Here is a 21,860-nt window from a genome sequence, read left to right on the forward strand (position 1 = left end):
AGGAGAGATATCCTTAAGAACTGTAGTTACTCTGGGATCAAGAAAAGAATCTCAAAGGAGGACCCTATGGGCGCCCAGCAACACAGCCCATAAGGAGCTATGTGCTGCAATAGTAAAATACAGATGCCTTTAAGAGTTATGGAGGAAAATAGACTCCACAGGATAGGTAGAATACAAAGAATAGAGTTGCAAAAGACAGAGCCCATGAGAATGAATGAGTGGAAAAAGGCTCCACTCAATCAGGATTTCAGAAACAGGTCCAGAGGTCCAGCAACAAATGTTTTGGGTCTCACGGGGAGAGGGGATGAAGCATAACAATGATCAATCTCCCTAATAGTCAATGAGAGAGTGGTGGGGTCAGGGTATGGAGGAACGGGAAAGGACAGGGGGGGGGGGGGGGGGGCTCCCTCTTTAACAAGTAGGTGAGGTTTAAGCAAGGATTTGAAGGGATCCACATTTGGGCTGGCTTGGATAGTGATTGGGAGTGGCTTCTAGTGGAGTGGGAGGAGTAGAGTGGAAGCGAGAGGAGGCATAGGTGGGAGGGCATGGGATACAGCTGTTGAGGGCAGAGGAGGATCTGAAGGAACGACATGGTGAGTAAACAGATAGTTAGGACAGGTAATGAAGAGCAAGACCATTGATAGCTTGTGTATACTAAGAGAAGGAATTTGAAAAGAGAGCCGTTGGTCATGGAGAACCAACCAGTATGATGTTGGTAGGTAGAAGAGTAGGAGGCTCTGGGTAGGTTGTATAACGTGCTGGTACCAAAGTTGAGGACTGTCTAGAGGGAAGGAGGAAGGAAGGAAGGATTGGGAGTGAGACCAAGGACTATGCTTGAGTAGTCCAGTCTGCCAAGCAGGAGAGTAAAGATTATAATTTTTGTAGAGTGGTTAGTAAGAAAATGATGACATTTTTAAATGTTGTGGAGGTTAATAAGAGAAGCAGAGGCCGTGGTAGTGATGAAATGTTGGAGTCAGTGGTTTCTATTATAGAGGAACCCAATGTTGTGACCCATGGGTGAGGCACCAAGGTCAGGCCGGAAGGAGATCAGAGTGCAGAGGATATGGATGGCATCGGAAGCCGGGAGAAAGCAGATTTCTGTTTTTGAAGACTTCAACATGAGTCAGCGGAGAGTCATTCAGTGACGAATTGCAGCGAAACAGTTGGTAATACATTCCGGAATGGCTGGGGTAAGGGAGGGAAAGGAGAAAAAAAAAAAAAGATGTCAGTGGCATCAGCAAAATCGTGATAGTTCAAGCTAAACACCACAACTCTTCATAGGACGGAGGTGAATAGCAGAGGCCCAAGGTCTGATTCTTGAGGAACGCCGATAGGGTAAGCTGTGGGGTCAGGAGTTTGAGAGTTTCAGGATATATTAAAGTATTGCCTTTCCAGTTAGGACGCGTTCGTGGCAAGAGCAGATTTGCCCAAGGTCCTGGAGAGTGAGCCGAGAGGAATGGTCAACATTGCAAAAAGTGAGGTCCAAAAGGATGGGATCTCCAAGGCACTTAGTGCTCTGGTTGAAGACCACACTCTCAAAGACCTTTGATTAATGGGGAAGAGGGAAACTGGATCGTTTGGGTCAGCAGAGGGATCTATAGTTGTAAGACAATGCAAGGACAAGACAAAGCCTGATTGGCAGTGTTAGCTGCAAATTTAATAAAGAAACAAGCAAGGTGTGTTGAAGGTTTATAGCGAGATACATTGACATAGGTGTGTAGAGTTCCAAGTACTGGAATAGCAACTATTGCTGCAGTCCACACTTTGGTAAACTTGCATAGTTGTGCAAGTCCCAAGTGCTGCAGCAGAAAGGGGTTCTTCAGATCATAATGTAAATGCATTTGCCAAGTTGCATGGGAATATCTTCAATCTAAAGGTGTTAGGGAGAATTGTCAGAAATGTGCTAATTCCCCTCTATCTTAGAGATCCCCCCTAGCACCTTGGATGGATTTTAGGTGTGAGTGTGTGAGTGTGTGAGTGAGTGAGTGAGTGAGTGAGTGAGTGTGTGTGTGAGTGAGTGAGTGAGTGAGTGAGTGAGTGAGTGAGTGAGTGAGTGAGTGAGTGAGTGAGTGAGTGAGTGAGTGAGTGAGTGAGTGAGTGAGTGAGTGAGTGAGTGAGTGAGTGAGATTTTCCCCACTCATGTATTTTTCTGTGATTTGAACTGTTTCTCTTTTGGTTTTGGCGTCTGACAAACTCCATAGGCATTATCTTTTTACATTGTGGCACACAACACCTTCAGTGCAGTGCCACAGGGAAGTCTTTCAGATCTCCGTAAGGTTTAAATACCTTCTCTTGGATAACTACTGTTTCCAAGAGTAGTTAAGTGAAACTGACTTTACTTACATTTGTAACTTTCTAGACCCAGCACACACTATCTTACAATAGGGTGCTGGAGGGGTTACTTAGTATCCCCTTTGTCTAGTTTTTCATGTAACCTTTTTATGTTACCCTTTCTACAATTAATGGCTGGTAGCAGTGGTTTACTTTTAACTACTGTTGTGTGTTTTTACCACAGGCTGATTCGGAGCTGCAGTAAGGTACCCATGGGTGCCCATTTTGTCAAAATGGCCCTGGTCTTTTTTAGCCATTTCATGCTAGAAAGGTCCTTCTTGAAATGTACTCTATGCGCCAAACCAGTTTCGGTCCCTTTGGTCGTTTTGTCTTTGGCGGGCTTCTGGCTCCAGGGTGTCTGGCCGGGGCAGGAAGTGAGCAAGGTGCCTGAAACTCCCTGTGCTTAATTCCCTTGGTTACAGGAATGCACCCAAAGGTGATTGGCGGCTGGCTGTCCTTGGAGGACATCCACCCTTGCTGTGTGAGTGACAGCTAGGCTGGAATGAATGGGAGAAACCTGCATAAAAAGGCAAGGCTTTTTGGCTTGGAAGGCAGAGTCGACCATTGGATGAAGGAATCCAAAGAAGAACTTGGAAAAGATGCCTTCTGTACCTTTTTCTATTCTTTTTAGAAATGTTGAAGGAACTGTGATATTGCCCCTGAAGAAGAGTGCTAACTCGAAAAGCGTTGGGCTTAAACATTGTATAATAATACATTATGATTGTTATGCTCTACTAAATTGTTATATAGAAACTTTTTTCACCAAATACTTGTCCTAAGCAACTGAAAAGAACCTCAGATTACTTTATTAAATTATTGATCTGATGTACAGATAATAGACAGTGTGCAGGGGATGGGAGTTCCTAAATTACCTTTTTAGGAACAACCACCCTTTTTTCTGCTTTTTCAGAGTTGCTTGCAGCTTTTGCACCCCATAAGCCTCCCCGCTTGTAAAACATTGTGAAAGACTTTTACCTACCTGCAATAAGTGCTTCAGCTCACCTAGACTTTTGCCAACTTAACATTGGCTGGCCTGGCTCCCTGAAAGACATGCCTTACCTCTGACTTTGTGCTTTATCTTTCCTCCAGGAAAGGGTTAATTTACTTGGCATTGGAGGGTTAAAAAGTACTTACTTTTTTTTTTATTTGTATTTGGTTTACCAACCTTTTACAATAGAATTTAGAAAAAGTAGTAACAAAGTAATAACAATGTAGTAACAAAATAACAGAGAGGGAAGTGCCACAGTACATAGTCCACTTTTCCAGTGATTCCAAAAAATAAAACACAATGGGGAAACAATTATATACCACTAGCAATAAAATAACATACATTTAAGTAGATTTAAAATTATTCAGAAAGGTTAAAATGTTTCCCATTCAAACTAAAACAGTTCTTGCTATACCTCTTTCTTTTCCATTTCCAGTATTTAATAAATCAGGTTAGATGTGTATGCTCACTCTTTTCCCCTAGTTACAGATCATCTTAGGCTCCTGGAGTCTTAGAAAATAATATTGCAGCTTTCCAACATACGAATTACTGCTATTGTCAGACCAGACGAACAACCAGAGATCATCAGGTCCCAGAACATTTCTGATATGTAGTGGGGGGAATCAACCCCAAATTTACCAGACCAGATACACCTTGCAGGCCAGGTTCCTTTACAATCCAATAGTAGATGTCTAATAGTTTGTTCTTCTGGGTTTATACAGATCTTACATAATTGGATTGCCCGGTCCCCCAGCCCTCTTTTTGCAAGGGTTTCCCCGGTATGTGCTACATTTAGTCTCAGTCTTAGGATTTTTTTTCTGATCCACCAGTCCGGAAACTTTATCAGATATTTATTGAGATGTCCTAGTTCTGTGTCCTTTTTTTGGAGTCGATTTGGATTTTTTACAGATCGTATTTCATTAATAGTATTTATCCAATCCATCTTGTCCCGTTGTTTTTTTGCTTTTTCAGGGTTCTCAATTATTGTTTCAATATCAATGTCCATCTTTTCCAACCATTCTTTTACTTGAGAGTCGAGGTTCTTTAGCATTTTTGATTTATTTTTCTCAAGATGGGTTCTATTATCTGGGTATAATGATCCTTCTTGGGCCGATAAAATCAGCGAAAAAGGGGGACCAATTTCCATCCGACCTGGGCTTTCATAGATTTTAAGCCCAATTTGAATCTGATGTTTGCCACGGGAAGGCACATTGGCAGCCCTAAGACATCCTTCCACAACACACCCTCCCATCTTTGCCAATTCCCTTCCCAAATCTGCGTTTTTTTTTCTATACCATAGAGCAGAATTGGGATAACTTTGGCCTGATAGAATTTTATAAGAGGCCACAAAGAGAACCCACAATATTTCACCGAGATTTTTTTCATTCTGGCTGTAAGTTTTTTCATTTTTGCGAGAATATCATGTTCGACCCTATGCACAGCCGGGGATGCGTATATTTTATAACCAAGGTAGGTTAGTTCTTCAACCCTTGGGATTTGTTGACCTCCCATCTTCCATTGTTGAAATTTGACTTTTTTATTTCATTGTCGGAATACCATTATTTTTGATTTTATGGGGTTTATGGCTAAACCATTTTCTTCCGCATAACAATGTAGTTTACTCGGAAGGCTTTGAAGCCCAATAGCTGTCTTCGAGTAAAACTACATCATCTGCGTAAACAAGCCAGTGGATTTTAACTCCATTTAACATTGGACTTGCCAGTGCAGATGACTCAAAGTACTCTCCCATATCAGAGAGATAGAAATTAAAGAAGAGAGGCGCTCCTAGACAACCCTGCCTAACCTGATAGGTGCCCCTCCTCATCCAACCGGACTCAAACTGTAGTATTCCTGTGGAGTTCTATGAGCATATTCCGGATTCTCTCTGGTATGCCCTCGTTTCTTAATTTTTGTCGCAGTCTGCCTCTATCCACTAGGTCAAAGGCTTTTGAAAAGTCCACCCAAGCCCCATAGAGTTCTTGCTCCCCTTTCTTTCCTGTATTCTCGGACATAAGATTTATTACCACTCCATTTAACATTGTGGACAGACCCTTCCTAAAGCCTGTCTGGCACTTTGAACGCACTCTCACTCTTCTTTCCCAGGCTTCAAGGAGCTTCTAAGCCTCCTGAATTTGTCTTGACTGATATTTATTTGGGCTCTTCAAAGTCTGCTTTAGATGTCCATTTTGGTGCAAGAACTACCGGCTTCCCATTCCCAATCGGTTGGGAGGTGAAGATCGCGATGTCTTGTTTCTTTAAATCCGAAGCAGCTCCTGTTATTGCCTCATAGCCTTCTCTAGATGATAATCCCACCTCCACTGTCAAAGGCTGGGCATGATCTGGGAAGCGGACATATTCAATGTCGTATGTGTTCAGGAGATATAGGCTTGGTACTTTCTTAAGCATGGATAGGATCACCCCCCTGCACAGCGATTTTATATTATTTCTATTCGGATTCAGAGAAAGCCAAATTATTGGCATTGCAAATGGCGAACCTTTCTTATTATCTCTTGAATCTTGCTGGACTGCGCTGTCCTGTTGGTCCAGGAGTGATTCTATTCTTCTAGTTTTACCTTATCCATTAAATCTGTTCCCATCATACTACACTTCCCTTCTCCCAGCCTAATTTCTTCCACTTGATCAATTAAGTCTGCCTTTCTCTGCCCATAGTTCAAAAGAATTGGGGCATTTTTTTTTATATTTGATGGACCCTCAATGACCGATTCTGCAGTTCGGTTCTCTACTTGTGCCTTCTGCTTTGTCCTCAGGAAGATTGGTGCTATTAGCAGACCTCCTCTAGTCGTTAAATTGTCTGCTTTATCCTTTCTTTGAGGAGTTATTCCAGCCTCGCCTTGAGTTTCTTTAGATGTCATTCCATTTCCCAGGCCTTGGTTCTCTGTTTGTAGTCCAACCTTAACTTTTATGATCCCCAACTTCACTAAAAAGTACTTACCTGCTTCAGAATATTTGTGTAACTATGGTTTTATCCTTGAACCCTTTTCTTTGACGCCAACTCAGTATTGCTCTAAACGTACCAGTGATATATTAATAACCTCAGTGTCCTAGTTATTTAAGTCATCTTGTAGGAACCATCTGTGTGCCATCCCAAATGGGTACTTGCTGATTTAGAGAAACTAAGAGTGTATATTTTGGAGTGTATTTGTGTGTTACTGTTATATTGCTCCCTTCTGGAGAAGGCTTATTCAACTGACTGTTAAATTAATAATTGTTTAATCAAGAAAACGTGAGTATATACCATTAAATAATATACACGAAGCAAGTGAAGCACAATTTCTTCCCAGAGGTATATCAGACCACTCCCCACTCACAATAACGATTTAAACCAACAGGTCAATTCCCCCACCCTGCTGGCGACTGAACAGCCATTACCTGGTTTTCCCAGAACTAGTCGAACAGATCCAAAAGAGCACTGAATCATACTCTGAGATAAACACTGACTCTGTAGACAGCCCGGTAACGCTATGGGAGGCACTAAAGACAGTCCTCAGAGGTGAAATCATAGCATGGACAAAAGCCCAGAGGAAAAAACACCTTGAAGCATTACATGCACCCGAAGTAAAGGTACAAAACGCAGAGATAGCTCATTTAACCACTGACCAACCTGAAACACACAGCGCACTACAAATAGCGCAGAAACAACTGCAACACATAGCTCTAGATAATGCAAAACAAGCACACATGGCGATGCAGGCGAAGGTATATAAGACAGGGACAAAGCGGGGAAAATACTGGCATGGCTAGAACGCAGACACCTGGGCCTCACCCAAGTTAGGACACAAACAGAAGAACCGGAACCAATAGTAGCAGATCAAGATATAGCGGAAAGTTTTGCTAAATACTATGCTGAGCTATACAGAGCACCATCCTCACCACATAGAACTGACATTTTGGAAGAAATCACCCTCCCCACTTTAAACACACAACAATCCAACTTATTAGAGCAAGAAATCACAGAGGAGGAAGTGACCCAGGCCATGGTGGAACTCCAAACGGGTAAAACACCAGGCCCGAACGGCTTCCCCATCGAAATATGGAAAAAGATAGGTGCACATGTGATCTCCCCACACTTATTACGACTATTCCAACACTCACAAGGTTGCCAGACCTAAGGAAAGCCACGATAATATTTCTGCCTAAAACAGACAAACCAACCGATAGGTGCAGTTCCTGCAGTTCCTATACACCCATCTCTCTTATAAACTGCTAGGCCAAAATACTTGCGAAGGTACTGGCCAATCGGTTGCAGCAAGTCATACACACACTGGTACATCCAGGCCAGTGTGGTTTCATGCCACAGAGATCCACCAGACAAAACATATACAGACTACACACAGCACTAGAAAAACTGCCTGAGTTACAAGACCCTCTGGCCCTACTCGCCATAGACTTCGAAAAGGCCTTCGATTCGATCTATTGGGAAGCAATCTGGGTTATCATGCAACGCATGGGTATAGGATCGTACTTCCTAAACTGGGTCAAAATGCTACATAAACTCCCGGAAGCAGTAATAAAAGGTAAATGGGCATGTTTCAAACCCTTTCCAATTGGGTAGAGGTACGAGGCAAGGTTGCCCCCTATCAGCTCTGATCTTTGCGCTAGCAATTTAACCTTTAGCAATCCTATTAAGATCCACACAAACATGGAGTGGCTTCAGATGGTCGGATGACTGGGAGACAAAGTGTCCTTATATGCGGACGACCTACTAATATATCTAAAAAATCCACGAGAAGCCTGCCCCATCGTGACACATCTATTAAATAGATATAGCCGGTTTAGCGGTCTTCGTGTCAACTGGTCCAAGTCCATTCTATTCCCACTGAAGCACGCAGACAACACAGTGGCAGGCGAATGTCCCTACCGCGTTGAAAGGGAGCAATTCAGGTACCTAGGCATACAAATCACGAATAATCTATCGGATTATGTGGCCAAAAACCTACATCCACTGGCGGTGAGGTTCAAAGACGACGTCCGTCACTGGATGTCCCTACCACTAACACAACTAGGACACGCTGCACTCTTCAAAATGATGGCTCTCCCCCGCTTTCTTTACATATTACAAAATGCTCCTTTACCCATAGCACCCAGTGAGTTTCCAAAAATAGACCAGACACTAAGGAAACTTATGGAATGCGTATCACCCACGCCTGGCACTCACCACCCTACAAGGTCCATATGGGAGGGTGGAATTGGACTCCCACGGCTACAAACCTACTATTGGGCCAGCCAAATGGCAATAGTGAACGATAAACTTCACGGAGACACCACATTACCACATAACAGAACGCAAGACCCCGATCCACAAGTAAGACCCATTCTGAAATACCTCTATTGCAGAAAAGACCGGCCGGATATCCCGTCCATGCGGTCACACATAACCCAAGTATGGGCAGACACACAAATACCTAGGCTGGGACAAAAAACTAACGTCAGCACAACCACTGTGGAACAACAAACAACTCAGGGAAGTGAATAAGTTACCTAGATGGCATTCCTGGTCCCAACTAGGCATTACGAAAATTGGGGATGCCGTGAGTGAAAACGGAATAGTACCATTTGCAGACTTAGCCACTAGCTATGCACTCCCCCAAATGAGCAGTATCACTATACCAAACTTACACACGCGCTGCAGGTCCACCTCCCCGATATAACTGACATGCCTGACTACACCCCGCTGGAACGCAACCTATTCCCAGAAATGATCAAACAAAGTCACATCCACTATGTATGGTGCCATAACCTCCTTCGCCACTAAAGAACTGTCAGGTCTAAAGACCAAATGGGAAAGGGATGTGGGCGCCATACTTCCAGAAGAATGGGTTACTGCACTAATGTTCCCCAGGGAATTAGCCATCTCTTCCAGGCTCAGACTAATCCAACTGAAGATACTGCATAGAATCTATTATTCAAGAGTGGCATTATTCAATTGGGGAAAAACTACTAATCCATCCTGTTTGAGGTGCAAAAAGGAGGATGGTTCCTATTACCCCATAATGTGTGAAGGTACTATTATTCAGCAATACTGACAGCAGTGCTGCGACGAACTGTCAAGGGTAATAGGTAAAACGATCCACAGGAATCCAAAACAGCTGCTACTAGGGATAGAGGAGGATACTGAGCTATCAAGATACGAAAGGCTGTTCTTATCCACCACCAGTGCACTAATGAAGAGAAATATAGCGCAGCTCTGAGGTGACACCACGCTACACACAATGGACCACGGATGTGGGCATCTGCATTGCAATGGAAAAAACTGTGTATACGGCTAGGGGATGCCCATAGAAAGCTCTGAAAATATGGCAAAAGTGGGAAGAAGCACATTAACGGGTAGTCTATATCGACAGACCGAACCAGCATCTGAGGACATGCATGGGGAACCAGAATTACGAGACACTAGCGCAACAAACGCAACTAGACGTGTTAGACTATCGAACCAGAGAAAAGATGTAGAATCAATGTGGGGTGGTAAAGGGAAGTAATTGTTACCTCGCTGCGCGAGGTTGTATGGTTTCATTCCATTTTCTTCTCTATCTTTCTTTTCATGCTTTTTAAAACAATAAAATGTTTTATTAAAAAAAAAAAACAACCGTGAGTGTAAGTGTTTATTTGGATACTTGTCACTGTAAATCTCTGTGTAAAAACCCTACTGCTCACATTGATCCATCTTGAGATGAGCCAGGCCGCTCAGCCACACCAGCAACCTATGTAGTACAGACTTATACCAAAGGTTGCTGTAGTCTCCCAAAGGGTACTACATATAATGTTGTCCAACAAAAGGTGTGCTGTCAAGTACTAAATAAGGAGATGGGGCAAATGTTCAGGAGCTGAGTGAATTGGCTGATTTGTTCAGAGGACAAGATATTGCGATATCAAGGAAGAAGTGGAGGTTTCGGCCGGTTGCGGTGAGGCACATTGGCAGAGATGTGCATTAGTTTGCACTGTAAATGAATAACAGATGTAGCAGGTCTTTTGAAAGGAGGTTTGCTGTGATGTGTAAGAAAGCAAAGTGTTAAGTTTGCTACAGCGCTATACAATACAAATACACAATGTCAATTCTGACACATTAAGGAACTTTTCAGAAAACCCTCAAAGCAATGACCAAAGGATACAACAATGTTCTCGATGGAAGCATATGTCTGCAATTTCATACAAGCGCCAACTTGCAGTGGAAAAAGTAATTTACCTCAAAGTCACTTAGGTCACTTTCCTCCACCTCATCGTCCTCTACGAACTCCCTTTTACCAACATCCTACAAGTGGAAGAAATAAAGTCATTATAAAACTTGCACCAGTTTCCAATGGTTTATTCAGCATTGGGTGCACCTGTTGGAAAGGATGTTTTGGCCCTGGAAAAGGCCCATGGAGGGCACACAAATCTACAGGATTGAGAACTTTCAAGCAGATTGGTGGTTTTCCAACACTGCACTAGCTTTCTCGTCATTATGCAGTGAAAATCTTTATTCTCAAGTTGATTTTGGCGTAGGATTTTTGGAAATGTTCTTTATCTTCCTTTGTGAAGTGAATTACCCACACCTGTGCATTTTTAAACCAAGCATTGTTTAGATGAATTCAGTTTTGAAACCAAAGTTTGCAAATCTATAAATCTCACACAAAATGGGAGTATCTTGTGCATTTTTTTTTTTGCGTACTTATGCAAAAGGTGTGAGCTTTTAAGCAGGTGAGAATAAGGATGCAATGCACAAAAAAAACTAAAGAAGCAAAGAACGTGAATAACTAGGGTGGCTATCCAGTGCCCAGCATACATTGCACATTGGAAGCATACTATTGCTTCATAGGGACATGCAATGCAGGACTCACAAATTCTTAAGCATTGACAATGTCAACAGTTTGGGCTTTTGTGTGGGCATGGGAAAGGCACTTGCCAGGCACCGCCGTAGTGGTATTAACTACCCATTGTTGGTATCAGTTGCAAAATGGTGTGCATACCTGGGCATCTAATAGCACTACCTGGCAACAGCTTAAAACCTATGCACAAGCTAAAAGGGTTGGCTTTGCCAATGCTTGTTTTTAACTGGACTCCAGTGAAGCTCAATGAGGGTGCTTGAAAATCGAGTGGCTGAAGGAAGGCCTGGTAAGAAAAGTGTATAATACCAGTAGCGCGTTTACAACTCCAATTAAGTAATTAACAATCAGAAGAATGCTTTGAACAAACACATGCAGACACTTTGAATGCAAAGCCTGATGGTAAGGCCTGATAGAAGCGAGCTCAGAGAGTTTTATTTTTATTTATTGAGCATTTGTTTGGTGCCTATACAACAAAATAGTGTTTGCAAGCGCCACAAGGCAAAATGGGGTAGAAACAAGGAGAGTAAATAATAATGGCAAAAGACAGTAAATATACAGTTGTGGTCCTACTAGGCCTTGTGACATTCGGATGTGCAAGTGCAGTGAAGATAAATGCAGGAGGTGGTGGTGGTGGTGGTGGTGGGGGGCGGGGGGTGTAGCAAGGTATGGGTTGGCGAGAGCCCTAGCTGGCTAAGTGCTAGGGTGGAGGAATCCCAAGGGTGGGATGCACAGCTTTCAGATAGGGGGTACACAAGGGCAGAGCTGGTGGGGTGGAGTATGCTGGTGTCGACTGGGCTCCAGTGAAGGCAAGGGCCTGGTACCTGTGGGATTCATGACGGTCAAGACAGCCAGTCACATCGAAAGTTGGGTGATTAGCAGGGAAGGGAAAGCAGGAAAGAGGTAAAGAAAAGCAGAGTTGAGAAGTTTCCGGAACTTAAGGTGGTCTGGCTCAAGTCTGAGAGGGGCAGGGAGGCTGTTGCAAACAGAGGAACTAGCCGATGAGAGACTTGCCACCGACTTTCTGCTTGTTGAACATGCAGAGCATGAGAGGCAACAGAGCGAAGGGCTCTGGCAGGGAAGTATGAGGAGGTGTTTTGGCCGGGCAAAGGCAGGAATGGGTGGGAATGGCCATAAGGATTAACATGGCCATTGGCAGTCAATGGGTGGGCACATAACTAGAGACTATATGTCCTTTCTCATATGCCATTGCTCCTCATCTGTAATCCAATGCAATAGTTGTTGCTTATAGCAAGCGACACCTAATAGCCCAAACTGAAAATCACACAAGACCTGCAGGGCGAGTTCCTTAGTTTACAGGGTCACGTAAGAGAAATTCACTCGCCTATGGGGATGGGTGACAAAATATCTACCAGCACTTCAGTAAACTGTAAGGGATAATTCTCAAAATGTGCTTATTCCTCCCTACCTTAGAGACCCCCAGCTCTTTTGCTGAACTTTGGTAATTTTTAATTCTGTTTGTTTTCTGTGTTCATTTCTTTTGGTTATGGAGTTTTATGATAACTCCATAGGCATCTTTTCATGAGTGTTACACAGCACCCTCAGTGCAGTGACACAGGGTTGTCTTTTTAGACTCGCCAAAGGTTTAAAAACCTTCTCTGGGATCAACTACTGTTTCCCAGAGAATGTAAAGTGAAATTGACTTTACTAGTCTTTCCAAATTCTTATACCCAGCGCACACCATGTTACAATGGAGTGCTAGAGGGGTTTGATAGTATCCCCTGTGTCTAAATACTCATGTAGCAATCGAATGCTACCCTTTCCTATTGAAAAGGCTGGTGGCAGTGGCTTTACAACGAACTACCATGATTTTTCCCGACCGCGAACACTGGTGGCTAAAAATCACGAGAGCCATGTTTTTCAAGATGGCGCCTTAAGCCCCTTTGTTTAAACCGGTCCCGGTCGTCTTTTTTCACCATTTCTTTTTGGAAAGGTCCTTCTAGAGTTTGTCTCTGCACACCAAACCAGGTTTGGTCTCTTTGTCTGTGTGCCTTTGGCTGAGTGAGGTGTCCGAGACTCCCTGTGCTTAGTCTCCTAGCAGACCCAAATGCACTCTGGCGTGATAGGCTGGCGGACCGTCTGGCAAGGACAGCCACCCTGTTGGGTGAGTGACAGCTATGCTGGAATGAATGGGAGAAAACTGTTTAAAAAGCGAGTCTCTAGGACTGGAAGGCAGAGTTGACCACTGGAACGAAAGAACCGAAGGCGAGCAGGAAGAGGACGGCTGCTGCAACTCCTGGACCATTGGTTTGCCCGGTGAAGCCCTGCTGCAGGTCCGAATTGCCAAACTGCATTCAACAGAGAAGCTCCTTCAAGGACGGCTTCTTCCTTTGAGTTGGTGGGACCAATCAACTCGTAAGCCACCTGGATACCATTCTCAATGCTGGTTAGGATTAACCAGGGCGAGGGACACCAGTTTGTGTTCTTGAATCTACAGCTACTGTAACCTCTACATTTAGTTTGCTTTCTTCGACGATCCCGTGCAGGAGTCCTCTGACGTCCTCCCTCTTGTCCCCACGACTGAGGCTCAGGAACAGCAAGATCTGCAGGACCTGCCAGGAACTCCAACTTCAGCAGCATTTGTTTCTTCATACAAAGGTACTGTGCCAACCCAATTGAGAGAACAAAAGTTGGTGAAAGTTTCCCAACTTGTTAGCCTAATCAGCCTGTGACCCTACATATGATTTCTTTCGCCTAAACTACTTCTAAGAACCTTCGCAAAGACTTTACCGTTTGATACCAGAACTGCTTTCCTATCCAGAAAACTAGACCATTGACTTTGGCCTGGCCTATTGACTTGAATTGAACTCCTCTGGTGAACAAACTATTTGCACTGTCTAAATAGTATATATGATCTATTCTACTTACCTTGTGCCTTTTGCTCCTTTTCCAAGTACTGAACTGCTATTTTGCTCCTATTTCAGGGGAGCTCAAACTGTCTCAAAACCTTAGAAGTTTGTATTGAAGTGTATTGGTTTATAATATTAAGAAGCCTTCTCCTAGTGAAATGTTTTCTAAATGATTGTGTAATAAATTAATAAGTGTTTTTAGCAAGAAACCTTGAGTATAACCTAGAGTATAAGTGTTTACTTGAACCACTGTGATTAAAGGTCCTTTTTCTACCTACTTGTACTGCTCACATTCACTCTTGAGATAATCCTGGCTGCTCAGCTCGCTACCAAAAACTCTGGTATAGACTTATACCAAAGGTTGGTTTGGCTAACACCTGCAGTCCTAATTGTGTGTAGTGGTCCCAGAGGGTGCTGCATGCAATTCTGCCTAACAAAGCACACTTCATATTTGATGCAATTCTGCCACCAAAAAGACCAGCCATGCACAGTGCCACTGTATTTACCATTTACTGCAAACAAAGTTGGTTTACAGTAAATGACAAAAGAAAGTGTTCATACATCCCCATATTTGCCAGCAAGGTCTAATACTATACAAATGGTACTCTCCCCTCAAAATCCACTCGCCAATGGGAGTGGGCTAGTAGATTTTGCAAGCCCTGCAATGTTAAATAGGTATATACTGTACTATTACCACAATAGTCTCCCTGTCGTGAGGCTTGCTCAAGTGGTTATGGGTGTAGTAGAGCACTCAGTTTTAGTCCTACCAAAATTAAACATTTTACAATTGTTTTAGTCAGAATAACTAAACAGACCTTCATAACAAAACACTTTTATAATTTTTAGCAACATATACGGACAATGACACTTGCGATGTGTCTCAGGACTGATTTACCAGTGCATGATTTACTTTCAAAACTATGGCCTTTTGCCATAAATATAGGTCCTGCGTATATAACAGGCCTAAACATAGTCTTGAAAATAAGGAACACAATCCCACGCAAGATTAAATTGTTCCATTCTGTAGACTGTAAGGGGAATTATAGCTCTTACCCTGGCCTATCGCTTATAGCATCACACGCTTTGAATATTTCCTCTTGCCAGGTTTGAAGTACTTCTTCAAAATACACAGTGCACTACTTCTTATAGAATAGCTTATCGATCTAATGTATGACCTTTTTTCTGCGAGCCAGTGCTGCAAGTACGCCTTCTCCCCAACAAAGTAGCAATCCTCAGAATCTGCACACACCAAAGTACCCAAAAAACAAGCTAGAGAAAAGGAGGGGGAGGCAGCATATGGGCAAAACCAATATTTTATCTACATTTAATTCAGTAAAGTGCAGGAATTAACTGAATCGGGTTGAAGATAGATACAGGTCGATTTGGTCTAATTGTGGATGAAAGAGGAGCTCTATGAAGGAGAACTGGCTTGCCAAGGTGTTAGGGGAGTTTTCCTAAAGTCCACCTGTAGGTAAGACTATAAACCTATCCCTTGGTATACAACTCATATTTGTCTGCTCTACCCAAAGTATTGGTAGAATGGCAGATCAGCCAAGCTTATCTTATGAGGGGGATGTGAGTTGTAAGTACAATGAACCCAGCCAATACAGTAGCACAAAAAGTTACATAACTAAAAAACACATTTATTTTTATATACACAAAGCAGGTAAATACTCTATTCTTTCTTTTTTATTTGGTTAGCTGATAAATCAACCTTTCAAATATTATATTTCATTAATAAACATTACATTTTTACATATACTTCACAAACAAATCAAATCAAATATAAAACCAAATCATTTAACATAATACACATCAAGTAAAAAATACCATCATATAAAATGTTAGGACATAATCAAAATCTATTTCAGATTCTTGTGTGGCGAGTTAGAAAAGCATCTCACTCAACTCTTGCATTTATGCACTAATAGAGACCGAGGGGATTCCGCAATAATCACTCACTATCAAACAGATAACACATACAGTATCTTTTTGTCATGTATAATGCCAATCTCTTATTGACCACTCAGGATCAAAAAAGGATATTTTAGTCAGCATTCACATTTCCAGCTACTGTGAAAACAAACTAGAAAATGGACTATCGCCACTCGTACAGCCTGCTTAGTGTTTGCAAAGATCATTTGCCAAATTTGTGGACTTTGAACTGGACGATAATTGGCAAATAGTCCTTTAAAGTGTATATTACATTTAGCAACCAGCGATGGACATTCTACAATCAAATGCTGTAAAGTTTCTCTCTTTACGGTTTTTACAAAAACGACAGTAGCTTTGTGCTGTAGCAATTTGTTTACGTCTGGCTAACACCTCATTGCTAGGCCAGAGATTAAACCTGAACCGCATGTATTGAGCGTGAATATAAGAAGATGGACATGCTAACAAATAACCTGCTGGTTCACAATACCGTTTAGAGCCAAACAGTAATGCATCAAAATCTTATGTACAGCACTTAGCTTGATTATTGCACCAGTCATATTGGAAAATGTTAACTTTGGCTCGCTCAGGGTTATGCAAAATCGATTCAAGAGTGTCTGAAGCCTCTGATAAGGCTTTAACTATATACAGACGCCATTGAGATGGAAATACATCATTAGAACTTAATAAATGGCGAGCCACTATGCTTCGCATATCTGCTGAGAGACCCACCAAGCATTTTCTCAGCAGGGAACACATATACCACAAAACTTGCCAATTGCAAGGGCAAAAGGCCCATTTCAAAACTTATTATTGGCATAGGAACACAATTTGGTAAATGCAGAACTTTGTTCCCAAAATCAAGACTCTAGACTGGTCCAATCGGCATGAATTTTTGGAAAGCGAGTTTCCGCACCATATAGTAGTATTGGTACTACTTTCTGCTGATAGAAGGTAATAATGTGCTTATATGAGAATTTACCATATTTGTAGGCTAATATTTTTGCCCGAGATGTTAATATACTCAATTTAAGTCCAACAGGTACGTATCCTGTGCATCATTAGAAGAGAAGGACAGCCCAAGATACATAGTGTGGGACAACCTGCAATATGATTTTCTGCAAAGTCCATTTATGTCTCAATTGTTTAGTTCTGCGTTGATTATTCCAGATGACAATTTGTGTTTTTTCCATGTTAATCGTCAAATGATTTGCATTAGCATATCTTTCCAATTTGGATAATAGGTTTTGAAGACCAGTCTGTGCTTGGGACAATACAACAATATCTTCGGCATACACAAGCCAGGTGATTTTCTGAGAGCCAAGTTTTGGGTCATCTCCTACAGTTTCTATCAGGGTTTCTCCCATGTCCAAAATAAATAAATTAAAAAATGTTGACGCCAGAATACAGCCCTGTTTAAGGCCTCTTAAGGTGGAGAAAGTTGAAGATAGTCGCCCCTGATTAGAAAGTCTGACTTGCATTGTAGTACCAGCGTGCAGATGCATAATCAAGGCCAATAAGGAAGGAAATTTATAGCATTGCAGTTTTCGATACAGTAGAAGCCGCTCAATAGAATCAAAAGCTATCTTGAAGTCTATAAATGCCAGATACAAGGGCAGCTTTCGTTGAGCATACTGAGCCTTAAGCATATGAAGTGTGATGATGTTGGGAGAGGTGCCCAGGGCAGTGACAAACCCAGCTTGGAAAGGATCTCTCATCCTACTCTTTAAAGTCCATGCATTTAGTTCTTCCAATATTAGTCTACTGAATATTTTGTCCGGAGCATCTAATAGAGATATAGGCGTGTAGCTCGCTGGCAAAGGAATAGGATGGAAGCCCAGAGCAGAGCTCCAGATGTTTAATAATAAAAATTAGGCAACCCATCAGGGCCTGGAGCTCCAGATCTACTTATTTTAGAAATGTGGTCGCAAATATCATCTAGCTGGAAGTTCAAATGAAAAACACCATCTGTCGCAACCGACTCCAAACTGGCACTACCCAATTCTAGCGAATATAATTGGCGAAAATGAAAAATCCAATCAGATTCAGATACTCCATTTGCCTGAACGATTGTTTGAGAGCCATGAGTAGCATAGTTCAGGATAGCCCATTTCCATGTTCCTATCTCATCACAAGTATGTCATGATCGCTTTCATCAGTTTCTACAATGCAGAAATCAACAACACTTGAAATTAAGGCATGATTATCATAAATGTAATCTAAGAGGACTACAGATTTGCCTCTCTGCCACGTGGGATGGGGAGGGAATTCGGACGAAAAGGTCCCATTTAGCACATAGATTTCTTGAGTCAACAAAACTTCTCCACATGGAAAGCCTCTCTCTGTCAGACATATCCTCATCATTCATACATTGCAAATTTAGATCACCTGCCAATATGACACATTTAACAGAGGCATCTAGAACTACTACGTTCATCAAGTTACCCAACTCATTAATGAACTTAGTATTCGAAATCCCCACTGGATTCCAGTCGATATTAAACACTGCGATGGAACAGGATTGAGTAGATAATCTCAGCAGTTGGATATAAGCATTTGGGGTTGCCCAGGATTCCAATTTTAAACCTGATCCTGCTTTAACAGCAGTTAAGAGACCAGATGAGGGTCTACCTCGGGTGGCTTTTATCGCCGGATTTAGATGCACTTCATAGTCATCCCATTTGGGGAGACTAGCATCCATGTCTCTTGCAATAGTATCACAGAATGTTTGCCTTTCAGATTTATATCATTGTTTAATAAGTGGTTGAATCTCTTCGTATTCCAACTTACAAGGTAGAGTTCTTGAGTTTCCAAAATAGGTTCTAGTTATTTACCATGGTTAACACATTTAGTACATGAGACAGAGCTAACGGTTGAGGACTGCTATTCATGGTGCCTACATTAGATGTGTAAGAGCGTTTATTTTTCCACGCCGGAACCTTTCGTGACTGTATAGCATGCTCTGTTAATATCTCAAAGCCCAGTCTAAACAATTGATTTTTCGCAGCCCAGATAGTATTCTGAATAACCCGAGAGTGAACCCAAAGCTTTACAGAATTTAAATTAGGTTTATTAATAAATTCCACAACTTTAATGTCAGATGAAGCTATATCCTCTAACATGGGAACATCAGAGAATATGGCCAATACCGCCCGTCGACTTAGATCATACTGTGTGTTTGGCAATGATCTACAAGCCAGAATTAAGGAGTACCATGCTGGTCGGGTTTCTCTTCGGATGGGCTGGCGAATCTCATTTATTAAATTCATGATTTGTCTGTTTAGGCGGGGCAGATGGCATAGAAGACTGACCCTTGACTAATGCATTGTCAATAAGTTTGAGGAGTTGCGGCGTAAGTGCAGTTAGAACTGTGGTACGTATATGCCTTGATATATTTATGTAATTATGCTCCTCCATAGAAGGGGGATGGGGGGGGCATAGAAGTGCACTTTTTTTGGGAACAGCGGGGCCTCTGAAGTAATGGCCTAATTTTTACTTGCATCTTCCAAAGTTTTGAGAGGGACAGAGCAGTTTGATATCGGGACATTTTTAAGTTCCTTTACCTCGGGTTGAACTAGCCTTGTTGGAGTCGGCAGTTGGACCGAGGATGGACAAAAGTTAGTTTGACACGGTCCCAAAATAGCTGTAGGGGAAATATTAGACTAACCAATACACACAGGAAATATTAACAATACGTTTCAAAGGTTGTAAACTGAAAATTCTACCTTTGGCCTAGCCCCACATTGGCGACCATTTGTTAGTCTCCAAAACTACCTCAGGGGGGTGGACCACTCTGGCACCCCATGCAAATGTATCTCGGTGACTGTGCACTGTGTTACTGCCAAATTGCTATGCTATGGACACACAAACATACCCTCCATGCTAAGAAAAGACAAGATACAACATGCACAACAAACCAAACACTAAGAAATAAGATAATGGACACAAATGAAAACACAATTCAGTCTCAGTCTCAATTATAACAATGGAATACATGTATTCATACACAGCAAGGCATAATAAAAAAGTCTAGCAAAACCTGATTTTGCACCCCTTATGCTTGGGTGTAAACTACAATGAATGTAAGCCTTACAGGCTTCTAATGCAAGCAATCTAATTAGCTGGATCTATAATGCTAATGCAGCCTAATAACTATTCGCAAGCGTCAGCATTCAGTATTCCTCTCCAATCCACACCACACATCACCCTCGCTCTCTAAGACGATCCTGTCTGATTTCCCCTTCTATCAAACCAAAAGCTTTGAGCGAGTGCCTGTCCTTCTCAATCAGTTTAGGCCATAAACCATACTTCCCATTTGCATGTGCAAGCTTCCCAATCTCAAATGTGTCCCCCATCTCTCCTCTCCAGCTTCCTTGCAGCCAGCCAGTCCCTGCACAGGCCTCTCGGTGGTCTGTTCTCCAGCCAAAGCTCCCTGCTAGAATGTTTCCCCAAGTTGCATGTCAGCCGATTCTCCAAAAGCCCCTCTGCCAAAACGCCTCTCAATGCCACCGCCAATGCCACCCAAATGTCTACCTCAATGGCGTTGCTTCCTTTCATTCCCAAATGCCTCTCTCTAATGTCAATTTCAGGCTTCCAGTTATATAGTGTCGAAATGACATCACTCTTTCTCCATGGTTACATGCCTCTAAGCTAAGATTCACTCTGTCAAACCAGTATTTCTCTAACCAAGCGCCTGAAGTCTGTGCACGCATGTCTTGTTCTGTTCTATTCCAATCACTGTATGTTCTTTCACCGTGACATTGTACATCGTATCTTGTCTGTGTTCTATGGCCTTCTCTTGTCTGTGTTACAAAACCATCCTCCCATTTCTCTCATTCACCGTCAGCTCTTAGCTAGCTAAAATCACTTTTTCTCTTTGTCTCTGTGCAAAGCACTCACTCCCTGCATGCCCCCACCTTCCTGTCTGTGAGCAACCCAGGGCCTGGTGATAAGTTTCTCCTGCTAAGGCAAGAGTCACGGCCTTCCTGCCAAGAAACTGTTTACACATTCCATCGCTCACAGTGTAACTCAAAACAATCTTCGCGGAACAAACAGATTCCAGTGTCTAGCTGCGAAATGGCTTCAGAATGACAGCTACATACACTCAAACCAAGCGCTACACCATGGCTCAATACATACTTCTAAGTGCACACTCACGCGTGTCTAATTGCATACATCATAACATATGTCTATCTCTACGAGGCACGTAATAGAACAGGCCCCTTTTTCTAGCAAACCAAATGGCTGAATAATATGTATAACTAATGAATAACTAATCAGAATGAAATGATGGATAAATGAATCCCTAAATTAGTAATGAATTTCTAATGATAACATACCAGGCCTCTTCATATAATGTCTGGTTTTACAAGGTGACTGCTTCAATAGTAGTTGCTCACGCTTACAATATATAAATTTAAAAAAAACACTTTTGTATCTTTCCGTACTCAGCTGATGCAATTTATCACTGTTAGGTTGCCGTGAGTCAAAATGGAAAAGTGCACCTCTGTGTGCCCTTCCAATTCAACAACAGCTATCATTTTAACAAACAGAATGAGCACGGTTCTACGTGGTCACCTTCACCTTCCACTATCGCAAACACTCGGAATACTTTCAAGTTCCTTCTTTCCACCAACACTTCTCTTCACACAGGGCACAGCAGTTCCAGTGTTAATTAAAGAGCCTTAAGCAGGACCTCCTAAAATTCTGGAAAAGCATTAAGACCTTCCTCTTTAGCTCTTCCTTCCCTAACTCCCCTGCTAATCGCACAGTAGCTTCATTGGTGTACAGGGCCCTTATGCATCCTTTGGGCCCCGACCTCCCACATCTCATCATCCCTGCTGCTGTCTATCCTTTGCACTTGCCTCAGCTCACCCTCCACCATTGGAGGTTGCACTTACATAAATTCATATCACTTCA

At 42.4% G+C, this 21,860-nt stretch overlaps 1 protein-coding gene across 1 annotated transcript in view; it reads right to left on the minus strand.

Annotated features, from left to right (window-relative positions):
• MAK16 (MAK16 homolog) overlaps window positions 1-21,860 on the minus strand; it is a 133,933-nt gene that overhangs the window by 8,105 nt on the left and 103,968 nt on the right. Inside the window, exon 9 of the mRNA XM_069617965.1 lies at window positions 10,521-10,586. Coding sequence (XP_069474066.1) covers window positions 10,521-10,586 — 66 coding nt within the window. The remainder of the gene's footprint in view (window positions 1-10,520; window positions 10,587-21,860) is intronic.

Source organism: Ambystoma mexicanum, chromosome 10 (assembly GCF_040938575.1).
Source record: "Ambystoma mexicanum isolate Mex_15411 chromosome 10, UKY_AmexF1_1, whole genome shotgun sequence".
Taxonomy (NCBI): domain Eukaryota; kingdom Metazoa; phylum Chordata; class Amphibia; order Caudata; family Ambystomatidae; genus Ambystoma; species Ambystoma mexicanum.